The following is a 21,136-nucleotide window of genomic DNA, read 5'->3' on the forward strand; positions in this document are numbered from 1 at the left end:
ATCCAAACCTTCCACCCCTCACCTCGCTCCGTCTCTGCTCACCTTCCTTTTATACATTTAGGATAAAGGCTGTCTATCAACATTTATTCTTTGAACTCATTAAATCAGGATAATCAGCGGACCGGCCATCTCATCCACATTAAACATACTTCCTTGCAAAATGGAAAAAATTGAGAACATCAAGCAGACAGCAACATGATCATCAGGGAGCAAAGTGGGGATACAGGGCAGTCCTCAGGATAAAGACTTCTTCACTGGCATACGAAGAAAGCAGAAATTAAGGATGAGGTAGGACCAAGATCAATGATCCTCCTTTAGGATCTCTCAAGGATTCCAATGATGGAAGCTCAAGACATCATTATTTCCACCATAACATTCGGAACAGGACAATACCGGATCAGTGATCGGAAGGCCAAACCGATCCAGGCCTTGAAAACAAGATTAAATGTGCTCCGCCGACTTCAGGCAGGCTCCTACAATGGACAGTGCTCTCTCCGCTGCAAGAACCTCCTTGTACACCTCCATAAAAACATCCTGCAACTGTTGGAACTGGGCACTGATGACCTGTACTGCGGAGCCAAGACTTGCAGCAAAAACAGTATCTCCGTTGGCAACCATCATCTATTGGTCCACACAGCACTGTCAGGGAGGGAGCCCACTCATAGACAACTGTACCACGAAAGAGAGGGCCCCCACCTAGATTCCTTCCAGCCGCCATGAACAAGCGAGGATTCAAACATTCTGTCTCGGCTCTATCATGCAGAAACATCAGCCAACAATTCTCCGGAAATAATACAAACCGTGTACACCAAAAAAAGACAAAAAGAAATATCCATTGACATGAAAAGATGGATTAAAAGATGAGGAGAGCCGGAGTTCGTGAAAATACAGCTCCCACGCTCACATCATCTGATCCCCCAGATAAAGATTTTTTTTAAAGTGCCTTAACCGAGAGTCCCTACAGAGATGGGTCTTCGATCTTCAGGATAAGACCAGGACAATGAGCGAGCTATCAAGCACTTTTGGAATGACAGAATTTTCCAATAAGTGTTATTCTGTAAAGATTTACATGTATAAAGTACAATGGACCACTGTTATATTTATCAGATTTACTATGAGTAATTCTGGGCATCACATATGAGGAAGGCCATCTTGGAGTTGGAGGTTATGCAACACAGATTTACCAGAATGATGCTTGGAGTCCAAGGGTTAAATGATGAGCAGAAAAAACACAAATTAGGGCTCTATTTCCTGGGTATTAGAAAGTTAAAGGATGATTTGATCAAAGTTTTCAGGATATTAAGGGGAATAGATAGTGATAAACAATTTCCTTTGGTTGGGGAATCCAGAACTGGGAGGCACAGTAAAGAAAATAGAACCAGACCTTTCAGAGTGAAATTAGGAAACATCTATGCAGAAAAGGGTAGAAATATGGAACTGTCTACTGCAAACAAAAAGGCTAGACAAATGTTAACTTTAGATCAGAGATTGATCATTTTTTCCTAATTAAAGGTACAGTCATATGAGGAGTTAGGTCACAGAAGCCAGTTTCATTGCCTGCTCAAACATTCCCAAAAAAGAATACTGGTGCTTACCAAGTTTGAGTTGCAGTTAACATATCTCAAACTCTAAAAGGTATGGCCAGGAAGGATTCATCGATTTTTACAGCACATGAGGCTGTCATTCAGCCTATTGTGAATATGCCAGTCAACGCTGATCTGACTACACTAATCCCATTCTCCAGCACTTAGCCCATAGCCCTGGAGGTTGTGGCAGCGCAAATGAACATACAAATATTACTTAAATGTTACTCAAGTTTCTGACTCAACCACCCTTTCAGACAGTGAGTTCCACCACATTCTGGGTGAAAAAGATTTCTCCTCAACTCCCCTCTTAGCCTTTTACCCCTTCTTAAATCTAAGCTCCCTAGTTACTGGTCCCCTGTACTAATGGAAAAAGTGCCTTCCTATCCACCCTATCTATTCCCCTCATAATTTTATACACCAATGAGTCTCCAAGTCTGAGTGAGGTGTTAGGATTGTAAAGCTTATAATAGTAATCTTTATTATTGTCACAAGTAGGCTTATATTAAATTCAGAATGTCCAATTCACCTAACAAGCACTTCTTTCGGGACTTGTGGGAGGAAACCGGAGCACCCAGAGGAAACCCATGCTATGTGGCAAAGGGTTAATGTTAAATATGTAAATATATATTGTTACAATCCCAGTTGATGCGGCTACTGGACAGTCAGGTCCCAGAATGGAACGCAGGTTCAATAGACCGTAACTTTTGTTTTTGAGTCATAGATGAAGAGTCGCAGGGCTGCAGATTAACTTTAAATCAAAAAATAAAACATTTATGAAACATGAAAAGATACACCACTCCTTCACCCCACCTATATCTTTACAGATGTATAAAGATTTGTAAGGATAACACAAGTTACAAATTACGTTTTATACTCTAGTGTTCCAAGTGCACAATCCATGTAAGCCGATAGGCAAAATGTGGTCACACTCAAACTAAGTGGCAGATGTCCCCCAATATAACATGTGAGGATTTCTCATCAAATTTCCCTCAAATGTTTGTCACACTGTCAACCAGTTGGTCTTACTGGACCTCTGACTTCCACACAAGTGTTTCCAAACTCCATTCTCAAAAAAACACCTTAGAATCTTCTCCCAAGCGCTTTCTCGCAGATGCCTTCACCAAGGATCCACTTACAGGATTTCAATCTCGCCTTTCAGAGAGATTGAGTGCCTTAGAATGCCACAGGTATTCAAGATTCCAGACTATCTCTCAAATATCCAGCCAACAGAACACTATTGCTTCAAAGTCTGTATTAAGATGTCACCAAACTTCTGATTTACCTCAGATATCAGACTTCTCATTTTAAATCAGCTGAGCTTTGCAAAGGGTCATCTGGACTGGAAAAGTTAGCTCTTTTCTCTCCCTACAGATGCTGCCAGACCTGCTGAGATTTTCCAGCATTTTCTCTTTGGTTTCAGAGTCCAACATCCGCAGTAATTTGCTTTTTCTAACGAATCTGGAATATGAAAATGCTAAATAACAGTGACGGTGAAACGATTATAGATCGAAACCTATCTCATTTCCAACCTTTTTCAGAGGGAAATCTGTCATCCTTACCCAACGTAGTCTACATGTGACTCTGGGCACACAGCAGCATGATTGACACGTAAATGCCTCATGACACGGCTTAACAAGCCACTCAGTTAAAGCACAATTAGGCATGGGCAACACATTCTGGCCATGCCAGTGATATTAACATCCCTTGCTTCCCAATCGCTCCAACACAAGGTAACCCTGTAACAAACCAGCCATCTTCTCTAATATATATTAATGACCTAGATCTTGGTGGACAGGGTATAATTTCAAAGTCTGTGAATGATACAGAACTTGGAACGAGTGCAAACTGAGGGGAGGATAAAGCAAAACTTCAAAAGAAGCCAGACATGTTGGTGGAATGAGCAGACAGGTGGAAGCTGAAATTCAATGCAAAGAAATGTGAAATTATTAATTTTGATAGAAAGAACATAGAGGCAACAATAGAGGGGATAACTCAAAACAAAATGCAAGAGTAGAGACCAGAAAATGTTTGGGCATAAAGCATGAAAGTAGATGGACAGGTTGTGAGCGTAGTTAATAAAATATACAAGAGCAAGGAGGTTATGGCTGGACTTGCATATGACATTATTTCAGCCTCAGGTGAAGTATTGCATCAGGTTCTGGGCACCACAATTTAGGAAGGATGGAAGTGCAGAAAAGATTCAAAAGAATAGTTCCTGAGTGAGGAACTTAAATTATAAAGAGCAATCTGAAATTTTTTTTAAATTCATTCAATGGATGTGGACTTTGCTGGCTAGACCAGCATTCATTGCCCATCTCCAATTGCCTTTAAGGTGGTGGTGAGCTGCCTTCTTGAACCCCTGCACTCCATGGGCGGGATTCTCTGCCGGCGAGATTCTCCGTTTTGCCGGCACCCGGGGGTTTCCCGACGAAGTGGGGCTGCCCCACAATGGGAAATCCCATTGACCGGCCGGCGTAATGGAGAATCCCGTCGGCGGGTCAAGGCTGAAAAGTGGCGTGGCGAGGCAGAGAATCCAGGCCCATGTGTAGTTACACCCTCAGTGCTGTTAGGGAGGAAGTTCCAGCATTTGGACCCAGTGACAGTGAAGGAATGGCGATATAGTCAGGACGGTGAGTGGTTTGGACGGTGCACTGTGGCTGTCTCACAGCGGCAGGGACCGGGTTCGATCGCAATCTCGGGTGACTGCCTGTGTAGAGTTGTGTGTTCTCTCCGTGTCTGCGTGGCTTTCCTCCGGGTGCTCCAGTTTCATCCCACAATCTCAACCCAAGATTCAGTCCCCAGTGAATCAGTGCTGACTTGTTGCACTGAAGAGAGACTGGACCTCAAATCACTCCATTTGTTTTGGGACATCCTGATGTAATTTAAATGCGATTATTTATTGTAGTTTTGAATACCAGGGACCAGTGATGGGGATTGGGGGGGGGGGGGTAATTCCTGTCCTGGTTAGTAATGAATAAACCCCAGGTGTAAATGCTGCACATGTTCAACACGAACTTTGAAATTGCCCCAAGACCAAAATGTCTTTTGAAACTTCAGTTCCTGCCGATCACAGCCACTTGGGCAATTCCCACGCTCCGCCTGTGAGGCCACGTCCAGGCCACTGCCCCGGGAAGAGGAAGGGAAGTGGCCGAGAAAACGTAGGAAAGGAAAGCGGGTTGAACCCGAGGGCAGAGAGGCCGGGAACCCGCGCGGACTGAGCTGGGGGCTCAGGCCTCCCTGAGGGGCCCTCCGGCCGCTGCCGGCGGAGTGGACGGGACATCATTCAGAGCTCGCCCCTTTCCCCGCACGCAGCTGCCGGCTCATCCCACCTGTCCCAGGCTGCGGGACCCGGCGTCCCGCACCGGCTTCTGACCCAGTATCCGTGCCGCTTTGAGCAGAGACATGGCGGCCGCTTCCTGCCGCACTCGCCGGGTCCTGGCGCCGGGGAAGGTCAGACTGGCGGCCGCACCGGAAAGATGATCCCCACATCAGAGTCAGCCCCCTGCCGCCCGGAGTACCTCGCTGCCTCCGCATAGTGCGCCACCTGCTGGCCCGAGTGCCTCCCTGCCTCGGCACAGTGCGCCCCCTGTTGGCCCGAGTACCTCCCTGCCTCGGCACAGTGCGCCCTCTGCCGGCCGGAGTATGTCCCTGCGTCCACACATTGCGCTCCCTGCTGGTCCGAGTACCTCTCTGTCTCAGCACAATGCGCCCCCTGCCGCCCGGAGTACCTCTTTCTCTCCACATAGTGCGCCCCTGCCTGTCTGAGTACCTCCCTGCCTCGGCACAGTGCGCCCCCTGCCGACAGGAGTAGCTCCCTGCCTCCACACAGTGCGCCCCCTGCTGGCTGGTGTATCTCTGTCTCCACACAGTGCCATCCCACTTTCCCAGTAATGATGAATGACGTTTTGGTGCTTTTTTGTTCTTGCCCCCAAACTGAAAAATGTCATCAACTTTGTTTTCAATCACTTCTGGTTGCGACTATGCCTGGGTAGGTCGCACGTTCGGCAGCTCCCGCCGTGAACGGAGTGTTGGGCCCTTTTAAGGAGACCCAGTGGCACTTGGATGACAATTCCCAGTGTGGGAAGGCAGTGAGGTTCCCCCAGCACTGTATGGAGTGGACCAGGAGCGGAGCGGTCAAAAAAGCGGCACTGGAAAAGAGAAGAGAGCGGGTGGGGAAAAGCGGGTGGAGACCAGGCAGCGTGGGCTCAGTGGTCTCGGGAGCAGCAGGAGTTTCTGAAAAGCTGCTTTGCAGAGTTGAAGGCGGAGATGTTGGCCCCTATGAATGCGTCGATCGAGAGGCTGGTGGAGACCCAGAGGGCGCAGGGGACGACGATTAAGGAGGTGCAGCAGAAAGCCTCTGATAACGATGAGATCCTGGGCCTGGTGGTGAAAGTGGAGGCGCATGAGGCGCTGCACAAAAAATGGCAGAAGTTCGAGGACCTGGAAAACAGGTCGAGGAGGAAGAACCTGCGGATTCTGGGTCTCCCCAAAGGCGTGGAGGGGTCGGATGTCGGGGCGTACGTGGCTATGATGCTGGACACGCTGATGGCTGCGGGAGCCATCCCGAGGCCCCTGGAGCTGGATGGAGTCCAGGCAAGGAGGCCGAGGGCGAATGAGCAGCCGAGGGCTGTGGTGGTGAGGTTTCACCGACAGGGAGTGTGACCTGAGGTGGGCGAAGAAGGAGCGGAGTAGCAGGTGGGAGAGCGCTGAAATCCGCATCTACCAGGACTGGAGTGCAGAGCTGGCCAAGAAGAGGGCAAGATTCAACCGGGCCAAGGCAGTTCTCCATCGAAGGGGGTGAAGTTTCGGCTGTTGCAGCAGGCGTGGCTGTGGGTCACGCATCAGGACCGACACCACTATATTGATACGCCGGACGAGGAGTGGACCTTCATCCAAAATGAATGGCAGATTATGGGGATGCTGGGGAGTGGGAGGGGCGATTTGATTTGATGTGTGTGTTTTCTGGGTATGTGTATTGATTTGGGAGGGGCTGTTCCCTGCATTTGAAGGGGGGGAGTGGGGGCCAGAGGCCCTGGACCTTTGGGGATCAGGGAGAGGCTGCAAGAGAAAGGAGCTGGGCCACAGTGGGTGGGGCTGGCCCAGGCAGGGAACGCAAGCTTTTTCCCACGCAAAAGGGGGGGCGTGGCCCAACGCAGGGGGCGGTACCGGACGGGAGCTCGCACTGGTTTGGAGGGGGAGTGGGGAAGGGGGGTTGGGGGGGGGGACTTGGAGGGGGAATTCAGTCGGGGGATCGTCGGCAGAGGCGGGAGTGGCCGGGGTCAGCAGGAGTCAGCTGACTTACGGGATTTCTCTGGGGACCTGTACAAGTCAGAGCCCCCGGAGAGGGGATGCGGCGGTTCTTAGATCAACTGAGGTTCCCGAGGGTGGAGGAAGAGCATTTTGCTGGCCTGGGGGCCCCGATGGGGCTAGAGGAGCTGGTTAAGGGATTGGGGAGCATGCAGGCGGGCAAGGCTCCGGACCGGATGGGTTCCCGGCTGAATTTTATAGGAAGTATGTGGATCTGTTGGGCCCGTTGCTGGTGAGAACCTTCAATGAGGCGAGGGAGGAAGGGACTCTGCCCCCGACAATGTCTTGGGCGCTGATCTCGCTGATTCTAAAGCGGGATAAGGATCCACTGCAGTGCGGTTCGTATAGGCCGATCTCGCTCAACGTAGATACCAAGTTGCTGGCGAAGGTCCTGGCCACTAGGATTGTGTCCCGGGAGTGATACACGAGGACCAGACGGGGTTTGTGAAGGGCAGGCAATTGAATACAAATGTGCGGAGGCTCCTGAATGTGATCATGATGCCCTCGGAGGGAGGGGAGGCGGAAGTGGTGGCGGCAATGGACGCGGAGAAGGCCTTTGATCGGGTGGAGTGGGAGTACCTGTGGGAAGTGCGGGGTAGGTTTGGATTCGGGGAGGGGTTCATAGGGTGGGTCAAATTTTTGTACCAGGCCCCGGTGGCGAGCGTATCGACAAATCGGCTGAGGTCAGAGTTCTTCAGACTGTAACGTGGGACGAGACAGGGGTGCCCCCTGTCCCCCCTGCTGTTTGCCCTGGCAATTGAGCCACTGGCCATGGCACTAAGGGAGTCTAGAAACTGGAGGGGGTTGGTCCGGGGAGGGGAGGAGCTGCGGATGACCTGCTTTTGTATATCGCGGATCCAGTGGAGGGGATGGCAGAGGTCATGCAGACTCTTAGGGAGTTTGGAGACTTCTCGGGATACAAGCTTAATGTTGGGAAGAGCGAGCTCTTTGTGGTGTATGCGAGGTGTCACTGTCACGAGAAGAGGCTGGAGGAGCTGCCGCTCAAGAGGGTGGAGAGGAGTTTCCGGTATTTGGGTATCCAGGTGGCCAAAGGTTGGGGGATCCTGCAGAAGCTCAACTTGGCGCGGTTGGTGGACCAGATGGAGGAGGACTTTAGGAGATGGGACGTGTTGTCACTCTCCCTGGCGGGCAGGGTGCAGTCCGTTAAGATGACGGTCCTCCCTAGGTTCTTGTTCGTGTTCCAGTGCCTGCCTATTCTCATCCCAAAGGCCTTTTCCAAGCGAGTGAGCAAGAGCATTATGGGGTTTGTATGGGCAAGTAAGACCCCGAGGGTTAAGAGACTGTTCTTGGAGCGGTCGGGGGGGGGGGGGGGGGGGGGGGCTGGCGCTGCTGAATTTGTGTAGCTATTACTGGGCTGCTAATGTGACAACGATTCGGAAATGGGTAATGGAGGGAGAGGGGGCGGCATGGAAAAGACTAGAGGCGACGTCATGTGTAGGTACTAGCCTGGGGGCACTGGTGACGGCACCGTTGCCGCTACCGCCGACGTGGTACACCACGAACCCGGTGATGGCGGCGACATTGAGGATCTGGGGGCAGTGGGAGACGGCACAGGGGGGAGGTGGAGGCCTCAATCTGGTCCCCGATATGGAACAACCATAGGTTTGCACCGGGCAGGATGGATGGCGGATTCCTAAGTTGGCATCGGGCGGGAATTAAAAGGATGGGGGACTTATTCATTGATGGGACTATTTCCAGTCTGAGGGCGCTGGAGGAGATATTTGGGTTACCCCCAGGAAATGCCTTCAGGTATATGCAGGTTAGGGAGTTTGTAAGGAGGCAGGTAGGGGAATTCCCGCTGCTGCCTGCCCGGAGGATACAGGAGAGGGTGATCTTGGGCGTGTGGGTCGGAGAGGGTAAGGTCTCGGCGATATACCAGGAGCTGCAGGAGGCGGAGAAAGCCTTGGTGGAGGAGCTGAAGGGCAAGTGGGAGGAGGAGCTGGGTGAGGAGCTGGATGAGGACCTGTGGGCTGACGCCCTGGACAGGGTTAATTCCTCCTCGTTTGCGCCAGGCTCAGCCTTATCCAGTTTAAAGTGGTGCACAGGGCGCATATGACAGGGGCGAAGATGAGTAAGTCTTTTGGGGTGGAGGACAGGTGTGTGACGTGTTCGGGGAGCCCAGCAAATCGCGCCCATATGTTCTGGGTGTGTCCAGCGCATGCGGGGTTTTGGAGGGGCTTCGCCAATGCTATGTCCAAGGTCTTGGATACTCGGGTAAAACCGAGCTGGGGGATAGCAATATTTGGGGTGTCAGATGAGCCGGGAGTGCAGGAGCCGATAGAGGCTGGAGTTCTGGCCTTTGCCTCTTTGGTAGCCCGGAGAAGGCTCTTGTTAATGTGGAGGGACACGAAGCCCCCAGGCGTGGAGGCTTGGATCAATGACATGGTGGGGTTTCTCAGGTTGGAGAAGATAAAGTTTGCCTTGGGAGGGTCTGTGCAGGGGTTCTGCAGGCGGTGGCAACCGTTCTTTGACTTTCTCGCGGAATATTAGGTGGAGGTCAAATAGCAGCAGCAACAACTTTCTTGTTTTGGTTTATGTAAGGGGCGTTTGCCCCATTTTGTTCTTAATTTGTTAAATCGTTTAAGGGTTAGAGGATTAAGTTGCTTTTTTTGTTGGTGTATTGCCCTTTCTATTTTTCTTTCTGTTTGGAGTGTTTTGTAAAAAATTATTGAAAAACTTTGAATAAACATATTTTAAAAAAAACTTTGTTTCCAATGTCGACACTTCTCTCATCTTCACATGGTCCATCTCAAATTCTTCACTTCCTTTCCTTAACTTTCCTGTCTCCATTTCTGGGGATAGTTAATCACCCAACATTTTTAGCCCACTTATTCACACAGCTGGTTCCTGTAAAGGCTCAATTCCGTCTTCTAGTTTTTCCACCTCAGTTGCATCTGTTCTGATTATGCTACCTTTTTCAGACTTCAAAATGTGGTTCAAAAGGGGAACTGTGAGGAGAATTGATTACAAAAGTAGGGAGGTTATGCTTCTGTTGGTGATTGGCATAGGCTTTGGTGAGAGCAAAGCTGGAGTATTGTGCGCAGTACTGGTCGTCTTATTTAAGGAAAGTTGTAAATGCATTAGAAGCAGTTCAGAGACGATTTAATAACAATCTATTATTGTCACAAGTAGATTTACATTAACACTGCAATGAAGTTACTGTGAAAACCCCCTAGTCGCCACACTCCCTTAACACTGCAATGAAGTTACTGTGAAAACCCCCTAGTCGCCACACTCCGGCGCCTGTTCGAGTACACTTGAGGGTGAATTGAGAATTTCCAATTCACCTAACAAGCACATCTTTCGGGACTTGTGGCAGGAAACTGGAACACCCAGAGAAAACCCAAGTGTGGTGATGTGCATCACTGTAAATACATGTAAGCTAGACAGACACTAGAGGGAGCACCAGAAACATCACACACACACACTCAACCAATAGATAAGTTAGATGGGAGGCGACCAATGGACATTCACGATACACAAGGAGGTGACACGACCACAGGGGGGGCATTACACCAACCCATACATAAAGGACACCACACACATGATCAGCCCCCTTCGGCCAGTGGAGACAGTCAGTGAGGAGAGGCACAGGGCTGATTCATTATCACACCCACCACGTGGAAGACAGCAGCTGGTTAGTCAGTTTAGGTAGCTACAATAGGATTAGCAGTAGTGTCGAACTCAAGTTATAAAAGTGTACATAGTGTAAATAAATCAGTTGAAGTTATTTACACGTCTCGACCTTCCTTGACAAATGCAACACAAGGAAGCCGCTTATGTTACAAAGGAAACATAACAAAACACCAAGCAGACACGGGGAGAACGTGCAGACTCTGCAAAAACAGTGACCCAAGCGGGAAATGAACCTTGGACCTTGGCGCTGTGAAGCAACACTGCTAACCACTGTGTTACCATGCCGCCCTTACAAGACTAATACCCGGGATGAGCAGGTTGTCTTTTAAGGAAAGGTTGGAGAACTTTGATCTGTTTCCACTAGAGTTTCGAAGAGTAAGAGGTGACTAGATTGAAACATATAAGATCCTGAAGGGTATTGAATGTTGTTGCCTCTTGTTGGAGAATCTAGATCTTGGAGTCATTGTTTAAAAATAATTATCTGCTCATTTAAGACAGAGATGAAGAGAATTTTTTTTCTCTCAGGGTCATGTGTCTTTCAGACTCTTCCCCAAAAGGCAGTGGAAGCAGAGTTTTAATTTTTTTAAGGTAGAGCTAGATTGATTCTCAGGCCTTGATATCAATATAGAGAAAACAAAGATAATGCGAATAAACACAATAATTAACAACTTCATTAAGATAAAGAACATTGAGCTGGATGAGGTAATGTCTTTTACTATCTGGGTGGTGTAAGTACTACCAGCGGGACAGATGAGAATATAAAGATCAGGGGTGAAATTCTCCGTTATCGGAGGAAAGTCCGCCGATCGGTGCAAAAAACGGCGCAAATCCGACTTGCGTCACGTCGGAAAAATGGGTCGAAAGTCTCCGGCCCGAAATGGGCTAGCAGTGACGGAACGGGATCCGCGCTTGCGCACGTGGTTCACGCCGTGCAGTGTCATACGCGCCGCACGGCGTGACGGCTCATAAGGCCGCGCTGCTCCCCCCCCACCCGACCGGAACACCCGACTGGATGGCTGGCCGCCGCTCAGCCCCGAGGTTCGAGTCACGGGATGAGGAGGCGCTCCTGGACGCAGTGGAGCAGAGGAGGGACGCCCTGTATCCCGGGCACGGCCGCAGAGTTGCCCCACGCCACAGCCGGCGTCTGTGGAGGGAAGTGGCAGAGGCCGTCACTGCTGTGGCCCTGACACCACGGACAGGAACCCAGTGCCACAAGAAGGTGAACGACCTCGTCAGAGCAGGCAGGGTGAGCCTCCCCATATCCCCCCTCCCCCATATCCCCCCTCCCCCATATCCCCCCTCCCCATATCCCCCCTCCCCCATATCCCCCTCCCCCATATCCCCTCTCCCCCCATATCCCCCCTCTCCAATATCCCCCCTCCCCAATATCCCCCCTCCCCCATATCCCCCCTCCCCCATATCCCCCCTCCCCCATATCCCCCCTCCCCCATATCCCCCCTCCCCCAATATCCCCCTCCCCCATATCCCCCCTCCCCAATATCCCCCCTCCCCCCATACCCCCCCTCCCCCATATCCACCATATCCCCAAGTGAATCCAGCCCTAACCTTAACCTCTGCAATGCACGCGCAACCGATGGCGTGCATTCATATATCTGTCTAACAGTGTTGCCTTTTACCCCACCCCCCCACCCCCACAGGAGAAGCGCGCACACAACAATAGGGAGCATGTGAGGACTGGAGGAGGCCCCGCTGATGAGAGGCCACTGACCGAACACGAGGAAAGGGCCCTGGAACTGGCTGGCGGACCTGAGGACCGGGAGGCTGCTGATGCAGAGGTCGGGGGCGTAGTAGCAAGTGAGCCACCGACAGCCCGTCCCCATATCCCCCCTCCCCTATATCCCCCTCCCCCATATCACCTGATCACTGCCTGATGTCTAACCATGCATGCTTCATTGTGTATCGCAGGACCAAACGTCCAGGCACCCATCCCCGCAGATGCAGACCGCCCGCAGGATGCCCCTCGGAGGCCACGGGAGACAGAGAGACCCGGACCCTCCAGCATGCGACGCCCGCAAGATGCCCCTCGGAGGCCACGGGAGACAGAGAGACCCGGACCCTCCAGCATGCGACGCCCGCAGGATGCCCCTCGGAGGCCACGGGAGACAGAGAGACCTGGAGCAACAAGGAGACGACACCCCCGTCACGTGCGGGAGCGACCACCCAGCGACGAGGGGGGCAGCCACAGGCCCCCGTCACATCCGAGCCAGGACACCACTACCCAGGACACCACTACCCAGGACACCACTACCCAGGACACCACTACCCGGGACAGCACTGTCCAGGACACCCCTACCCGGGACAGCACTACCCAGGAAGACAAAATACCAGACAGTGACTCAGAGTGGATGGGTGGAGACGAACCCCCACCCCAAAGTGCCATGGACTCAGAGTGGGACGAAGAGCACGACACAACGCCACTGCTGTCACCAACACCCTCCACCATCGCAGAAACACTCATCTCGGTTGGGCACTTTAGTGATGAGGCGTCTGCTACACTCACTAGTGCGCACAACACAGCCGTCCCGGTACAGCAGGTGGAGGTAGGAGCAGCAGAGGGGCCGGGCGGTCGGAGGGCAGCCCAGCCCAAGCGAACACCTGCCGCCCAGATGGATCCCGGGTTCCTGGAGTTACCACACCCACACATAGATCCGATGCAACCACCGACCCGGAGACGAGCGAAGAGGGTGACGGCCGGCTTGCGGCGGCTGCAGTCGCAGGTGGAGGAGTCCACCCGCGTCCAGGAGCTGGGAGTGGTGCCAGTCATGCGTGCCACCCAGGCCGACACCGCACGGGTGGCGTCCGCGGTGGAGGCAATGGGTGCGACGGTGTCAGACATGGGGAACGGTTTGCGAGGCCTGGGGCTTTCCGTGCAGGCGGCGTCTGTGGCCCAGGACATGGCTGCCATCTCACAGGAGGCCATGAGCCAGTGCCAGCGCAAGATAGCAGAGGCGCTCAACACCATAGCCCAGTCTCAGCAGGCCATAGCCCAGTCTCAGCAGGCCATGGCCCAGTCTCAGCAGGCCATGGCCCAGTGTCTGCAGGCCATGGCCCAGTCTTTGCAGGCCATCGCTGAGGGCATCGGCGCCAGTGGCCATGTGCGAGCCGGCGTCGCACTGTCACAGACAGGGTTTGCCAACCCCCTGGGCTCCATGGCTGCAAACCTGCAGACCCCTGTCGATACCAGCACGGGCCTCCAGGACTGGCAGCGCCAGATGTCGGGGGGGCGTCGGATGGCCAGTCCGTTCGCATCCCCCACCCATGTAGAGGCCTGGGGGCCATCGGGCACCCCGAGGGAGGAGGAGGTGATGTGGTCCGTCCCGGCTCCCCATGTAGGGGAGGTCCCGGAACACCGCGACACCTCGGACTCCCCCCCCTTCCGTCCCAGGTGCATCGGGTGGGCAAAGGGCAGGACAGGCTGGCAGCTCGCCATCCCAGTCGCCCGGGCCGCAGCCTGGCCCATCTAGGCAAGGACGCCCCAGGAAACGGCCGCCAAAGGGATCCAGTGTCAGAGGGCAGGAATCACAGGAGTCCACTTACAGTTCTGCTGTACCGTCTGGGGAACCATGTAGACGTAGTCAAAGGGCCCGTAAGGCCAAACAATTAGACACTGAGTAAGTTGGCACGGGTGCAGGGCACAGATGAGTTTTAGGGGCTAGGGCACGTGCATGAACTCGTTTGGTTATTAAAGTCAATGTTACACCTACAGAAGCTGCCTTTGTGCTCTGTCCAAAGCGTGTGGGGGTGTCATGTACGTTGAGCGCAAGTGTGTGTGTGAGGGGTGGTCTTACCTCAGCCCCAGGTGAGTCTGCCCCTTCCCCCTGGGCCGCCATCAACATCCCCCCGGGCAGAGGACGGGACCGTGCGCTGCAGTGTCACAGCTGCATGCAGGGATGGTCCGGGTGGATGGTGGTACTGTGGCCATGGGTCAGACATAGTCCAACGATGTGGAGCCAGGAGCTCACCGCAGGGCGGGTTGTCATCATCCTCCATGGCCTGCAATAGACACGCGTCGACCCGCAACTGTGTGAGCCCGGCCCGTTGTGCCGCAGGTGGATCGGCAATGGGGGGGGGGGGTGGTGTGCATGCGGGTGGGGTGGGTGGGGTTGGGGAGCGGGGTGAGGGTGCTGGGTGGGTGGATGGGTGGGGGGTGTGGGTGGTCGGCTGTTGCCATGGTGTGCGGTCTGTGGCCATACTACCCGATTCCCACGCCCATCTAGTCAGCGAAGCGGGCGGCTATCAGTCTGTCCCGTGCCCGCTGGGCCAGCCGGTAACGGTGGGACAGCCACCCGCCTGTGTCTACCCCGTCTGCCCTGACCATTACCCCCATCCCCCTCACTTGGGGAGGACTGCGCCTCTTCCTGCTGCTCCTCCACTCCGCCCTCCTCTGCCTGCGGCACATCGCCCCTCTGCTGGGCTATGTTGTGCAGGACGCAGCACACCACAATGATGCGGCCGACCCTATCTGACCGATACAGGAGGGCGCCCCCAGAGAGGTCCAGGCACCTGAAACGCATCTTCAGCACGCCAAAGCACCTCTCTATCATTCCCCTTGTCGCTATATGGGCATCATTGTAGCGGTTCTCCGCCTCATTGCGTGGCCTCCGTATAGGCGTCATCAGCCACGATCGCAATGGGTAGCCCCTGTCGCCCAGCAAACAGCCCCTCAGCCGGGGATGGCGTCCCTCGTACATGCCGGGGATGGATGACCGCGACAACACGTATGAGTCGTGTACACTGCCTGGGTAACGGGCGCAGACGTGCAGGATCATCATGCGGTGGTCGCAGACCACCTGTATGTTCATTGAATAGGTCCCCTTCCTATTGGTGAACACGGCCGTGTTATCTGCAGGTGGCCGCACGGCGACGTGCATCCCATCGATCGCGCCCTGGACCATGGGGAACCCGGCCACGGCAGAGAAGCCCACGGCCCGGGCATCTTGGCTGGCCCGGTCCACAGGGAAGCGGATGTAGCGGTGCACCATGGCATATAGGGCATCTGTCACTGCCCGGATGCACCGATGTCTGCGATATGCCGGACAGGTCCCCACTTGTTGTCTGGAATGACCCCATTGCATAAAAGTTCAGGGCCACCGTAACCTTGACGGACACGGGGAGAGGGTGTCCCCCGCCAGTGCCACGCGGTGACAGGTGTGCCAGCAGGTGGCAGATGTGTGCCACGGTTTCCCGCCTCATCCGGAGTCTCCTCCTGCATTCCCGGTCCGTGAGGTCCTGGTATGACTGCCGGGGCCGGTACACACGGGGCGCCCTCGGGTGCCTCCGTTGCCGTGGGGCCGCGACGTCCTCCTCCCCCTCCTCGTCCTGTCGGTCATGTGTCCCTTCAGCCTGGGCGGCTGCCGCCTGTCCCTCTGCGGCAGCCTGCGCCGCCTCTCTGGCACGCTCCTCCTCCTTCTCCTCATCCAGGGCAACATAGACATTAGCGGCTGCCGCCACGGCGGCCAACATCGCTGGATGATCGGAAAACATGACGGCCTGGTGGGGGGGGGGGGAACGACGACATGTCATCATTGCCCATATCCCCTCCTCCCCCCAGCCAGGTGGCATGGACCGCATGGGTCCAACTGTTGGAGGCTGGCACCTGGCCAGGTGGACAAACTCACTTGCCCTCGCATCCCCCTCCCCGGCACGGACCCCCCATCCCCCTCCCCGGCACGGACCCCCCCCAACCTCCTCCCCGGCACGGACCCCCAACCTCCTCCCCGGCACGGACCCCCCCCCCCATCCCCCTCCCTGGCACGGACCCCCCCCCAACCTCCTCCCCGGCACGGACCCCCCCATCCTCCTCCCCGGCACGGACCCCAACCTCCTCCCCGGCACGGACCCCCCATCCCCCATCCCCCTCCCCGGCACGGACCCCCCCCCAACCTCCTCCCCGGCACGGACCCCAACCTCCTCCCCGTCACGGACCCCCCCATCCCCCTCCCCGGCACGGACCCCCAACCTCCTCCCCGGCACGGACCCCAACCTCCTCCCCGGCACGGACCCCCCATCCCCCTCCACGGCACGGTCCCCCCTCCCCGGCGCTTCCCCGGAGCCCAGCCCACTCTAACCACCCCCCCCCCCCCCCCCCGCCGCACACACACACACACACAACCCGAGACACACCTCTCCTCACACATTCAGACTGCGGCCACGCCATCGCCTGCCCAGAGCCAACCCCCCAGGCCGTCACTCACCTCCACGCTGGTCGGCGTGAACCTGGAGCACAGGGTCACGCCGATGAAAAGGAGGTTTAATTTACGTCGACGTGAACGGTCAACACGTCGACGGGACTTCGGCCCATCCGGAAGGGAGAATATCGGCAGGCCGAAAATCGGCTGCCTTGCGCAGACCCGTGCCATTCTCCAACGGCAGCGGCGCCATTAACGCCCCGCCGACTTTTCTCCCTTCGGAGACTTCGGCAACCTGCGGGGGCGGGATTCACGGCGGCCAACGGCCATTCTCCGACCCTCTGGGGGGTCGGAGAATGACGCCCCAGAATTGGGAAGGCCAGATTCATCACACTCTTCAACAACTGGAAATCAAGAGAAAACATCAAGGCCACAGATATCTTCAACTCCAACACAAAGTCTGTTCTCCTTTATGGCTCTGAAACATGCGAGGACCACCAAAACAATGTTGGAAAAAAAAATCTACGCCTTCAACAGATGTCTCAGAAGAATATTAGGCTATGCGAGGAGACAAAATAAGACCCAATTGTCCTCCAAATCAAATGACAAAAATGGAATTTGATAGGCCATGCATTGAGGTTGCCACAGAACAACATTACACATCAAGTTCTCACATAAGGACATTTGATGAGGACTCGTCTACTGAGGTAGTATGGGCTGAGGTTAGAAACAGGAAAGGAGAGGTCACCCTGTTGGAGTTTTCTATAGGCCTCTGAAAAGTTCCAGAGATGTAGAGGAAAGGATTGCAAAGATGATTCTGGATAGGAGCGAAAGCAACAGTGTAATTGTTATGGGGGACTTTAACTTTCCAAATATTGACTGGAAACGCTATAGTTCGAGTACTTTAGATGGGTCCGTTTTTGTCCAATGTGTGCAGGAGGGTTTCCTGACGCAGTGTGTAGATAGGCCAACAAGAGGCGAGGCCACATTGGATTTGATACTGGGTAATGAACCAGGCCAGGTGTTAGATTTGGAGGTAGATGAGCACTTTGGTGATAGTGACCACAATTCGGTTACGTTTACCTTAGCGATGGAAAGGGATAGGTATATTCCGCAGGGCAAGAGTTATAGCTGGGGGAAAGGCAATTATGATGTGATTAGGCAAGACTTAGGATGCATAGGATGGGGAAGGAAACTGCAGGGGATGGGCACAATTGAAATGTGGAGCTTGTTCAAGGAACAGCTACTGCGTGTCCTTGATAGGTATGTGCCTGTCAGGCCGGAAGGAAGTGGTCGAGCGAGGGAACCGTGGTTTACTAAAGTAGTTGAATCACTTGTCAAGAGGAAGAAGAAGGCTTATGTAAAGATGAGACGTGAAGGTTCAGTTAGGGCGCTTGAGAGTTACAAGTTAGCCAGGAAGGACCTAAAGAGAGAGCTAAGAAGAGCCAGGAGGGGACATGAGATGTCCGTGGCAGGTAGGATCAAGGAAAACCCTAAAGGTATAGGTATGTCAGGAATAAAAGAATGACTAGGGTAAGAGTAGGGCCAGTCAAGGACCACAGTGGGAAGTTGTGCGTCGAGTCCGAGAAGTTAGGAGAGGCGTTAAATTAATATTTTTCGTCAGTATTCACACAGGAAAAAGACAATGTTGTCGAGGAGATGCAGGCTACTAGACTTGACGGGATTGAGGTTCATAGGGAGGAGGTGTTAGCAATTCTGGAAAGTGTGAAAATAGATAAGTCCCCTAGGCCGGATGGCATTTATCCTAGGATTCTCTGGGAAGCTAGGGAGGAGATTGCAGAGCCTTTGGCTTTAATCTTTATGTCGTCATTGTCTACAGGAATAGTGCCAGAAGACTGGAGGATCGCAAATGTTGTCCCCTTGTTCAAGAAGGGGAGTAGAGACAACCCCGGTAACTATAGACCAGTGAGCCTTACCTCTGTTGTGGGCAAAGTCTTGGAAAGGATTATAAGAGATTGGGGGTGAAATTCACCGGTATTGGCGCGATGTCCGCCGACCGGCGCCAAAAACGGCGCAAATCAGTCCGGCATCGCGCCGCCCCAAAGGTGCGGAATCCTCCGCATCTTGGGGGGCCGAGCCCTAACCTTGCAGGGCTAGGCCCGCGCCGGACTGATTTCCGCCCCGCCAGTTGGCGGAAAAGGCCTTTGGTGCCCCGCCAGCTGGCGCGGAAATGACATTGCCGGGCGGCGCATGCGCGGGAGCATTAGTGGCCGCTCACGGCATCCCCGCGCATGCGCTGTGGAGGGAGTCTCTTCTGCCTCCGCCATGATGGAGACCGTGGCGAAGGCGGAAGGCCAACCGGCACGGCGCGATTCCTGCGCCCGCCGAATCTCCGGTGCCGGAGAATTCGGCAACCGGCGGGGGCGGGATTCACGTCAGCCTCCGGCGATTCTCCGACCCGGCGGGGGGTCGGAGAATCTCGCCCAGGATTTCTAATCATCTAGAAAGGAATAATTTGATTCGGGATAATCAACACAGTTTTGTGAAGGGTAGGTCGTGCCTCACAAACCTTATTGAGTTCTTTGTGATGGTGACCAAACAGGTGGACGAGGGTAAAGCAGTTGATGTGGTGTATATGGATTTCAGTAGCGTTTGATAAAGTTCCACACGGTAGGCTATTGCAGAAAATATGGTGGCATGGGATTGAGAGTGATTTAGCGGTTTGGATCAGAAATTGGCTAGCTGTAAGAAGACAGAGGGTGATGGTTGATGGGAAATGTTCAGCCTGGAGTTCAGTTACTAGTGGTGTACCACAAGGATCTGTTTTGGGGCCACTGCTGTTTGTTATTTTTAATAAATGGCCTGGAGGAGGGCGTAGGATGGACGAGTAAATTTGCAGATGACATTAAAGTCGGTGGAGTTGTGGACAGTGCGGAAGGATGTTGCAGGTTACAGAGAGACATAGATAAGCTGCAGAGCTGGGCTGAGAAGTGGCAAATGGAGTATAATGCAGAAAAGTGTGAGGTGATTCATTTTGGAAGGAGTAACAGGAATACAGATTACTGGGCTGATGGTAAGATTCTTGGTAGTGTGGATGAGCAGAGATCTCGGTGTCCATGTCCATAGATCCCTGAAAGTTGCCACCCAGGTTTGTAGGGTTGTTAAGAAGGCGTATGGTGTGTTAGCATTTATTGATAGAGGAATTGAGTTTCGGAGCCATGAGGTCATGTTGCAGCTGTACAAAAGTCTGGTGCGGCCGCATTTGGAGTATTGTGTGCAGTTCTGGTCGCTGCATTATAGGAAGGATGTGGAAGTATTGGAAAGGGTGCAGAGGAGATTTACCAGGATGTTGCCTGGTACGGAGGGAAGATCTTATGAGGAAAGGCTAAGGGACTTGAGGCTGTTTTCGTTAGAGAGAAGGTTAAGATGTGACTTAATAGAGGCATACAAGATGATCAGAGGATTAGATAGGGTGGACAGTGAGAGCCTTTTTCCTCGGATGGTGATGTCTAGCATGAGGGGAAATAGCTTTAAATTGAGGGGAGATAGATATAGGACAGATTCAGAGGTAGGTTCTTTACTCAGAGAGTAGTAAGGGCGTGGAATGCCCTGCCTGCAACAGTAGTAGACTCACCAACATTAAGGGCATTTAAATGGTCATTGGATAAACATATGGATGATAATGGAATAGTGTAGATGGGCTTTAGATTGGTTTCACAGGTCGGCGCAACATCGAGGGCCGAAGGGCCTGTACTGTGCTGTAATGTTCTATAGAACCCGGAAGGAAATAGAAAGCAAGGCACACCAAGAAACACATGGAGGCAGGAAACAAAGAAAAGGAGATGAAAGCTGAGGGCCATATGTGGCAACAACTGGGGAGTTTGCCTCAACACAGGATTAAATGGAGAAAAATTGTCTGTTTCCTATGCTGTGGTTGCTGGGGAAAAGCTCCAAAGAAAGGGTTGGAAGCTGAAAGCAGGAATTTAAAATTTGTTATGACAGCAAAAAACCTCACTGAACCTCTTGGAAGGCCAGTTTCAATTCCCAGAGTGCAAAGTCATCAGACCTAGCAAGGGTGAGCTCAAACTTTCAAATTTCAGGATACAACAAGTTCTGAAAATCTTTTAAATATCAGTGGTCACAAATTGGTGTTTAGAAAATGCTCAGTTGTTGAAACCAAATTCCTCAGTCGGCACCTGAGCTTGTTCTGTGAAGAGGAAAAAAATTATTTGCTAACAAAGAATCAGCTTTAAAAGCCAGTGAAGGTTAAGATCGGAAGCTTTCCTGACCCTCGGGTACAGCCAGGGCGGATCTACCGTGAAACTAATGAAGCTTAAGCTTCAGGGCCCCTAATCCCGGAGGGCCCCAGAAGCGACTTTACAAGGCAGTCATAAATTAATTGGCAGGACTTCACTGACAACAGATAAGTCAGTGCTGGGTCCCAGGTTAAAAGGAAAGTGATTAAAATAAATGTTC

At 53.3% G+C, this 21,136-nt stretch overlaps 1 protein-coding gene across 3 annotated transcripts in view; it reads right to left on the minus strand.

The window, feature by feature from the left end:
* Positions 1-5,091, minus strand: part of gfm1 (G elongation factor, mitochondrial 1) — a 97,104-nt gene extending 92,013 nt beyond the window's left edge. For 2 of the 3 annotated variants that reach the window (XM_072474496.1, XM_072474494.1), the window contains exon 1: positions 4,916-5,091. In XM_072474496.1, the coding sequence (XP_072330597.1) occupies positions 4,916-4,990 (75 nt within the window). In that variant the 5' untranslated portion in view covers positions 4,991-5,091. Of the gene's footprint in view, positions 1-2,868; positions 3,045-4,915 lie in introns of all 3 variants that reach the window. The other variant, XM_072474495.1, reaches the window with a different exon arrangement.
* Positions 5,092-21,136: the final 16,045 nt, after the last annotated feature.

The sequence above is a fragment of the Scyliorhinus torazame genome, chromosome 14 (genome assembly GCF_047496885.1).
Source record: "Scyliorhinus torazame isolate Kashiwa2021f chromosome 14, sScyTor2.1, whole genome shotgun sequence".
Classification (NCBI taxonomy): domain Eukaryota; kingdom Metazoa; phylum Chordata; class Chondrichthyes; order Carcharhiniformes; family Scyliorhinidae; genus Scyliorhinus; species Scyliorhinus torazame.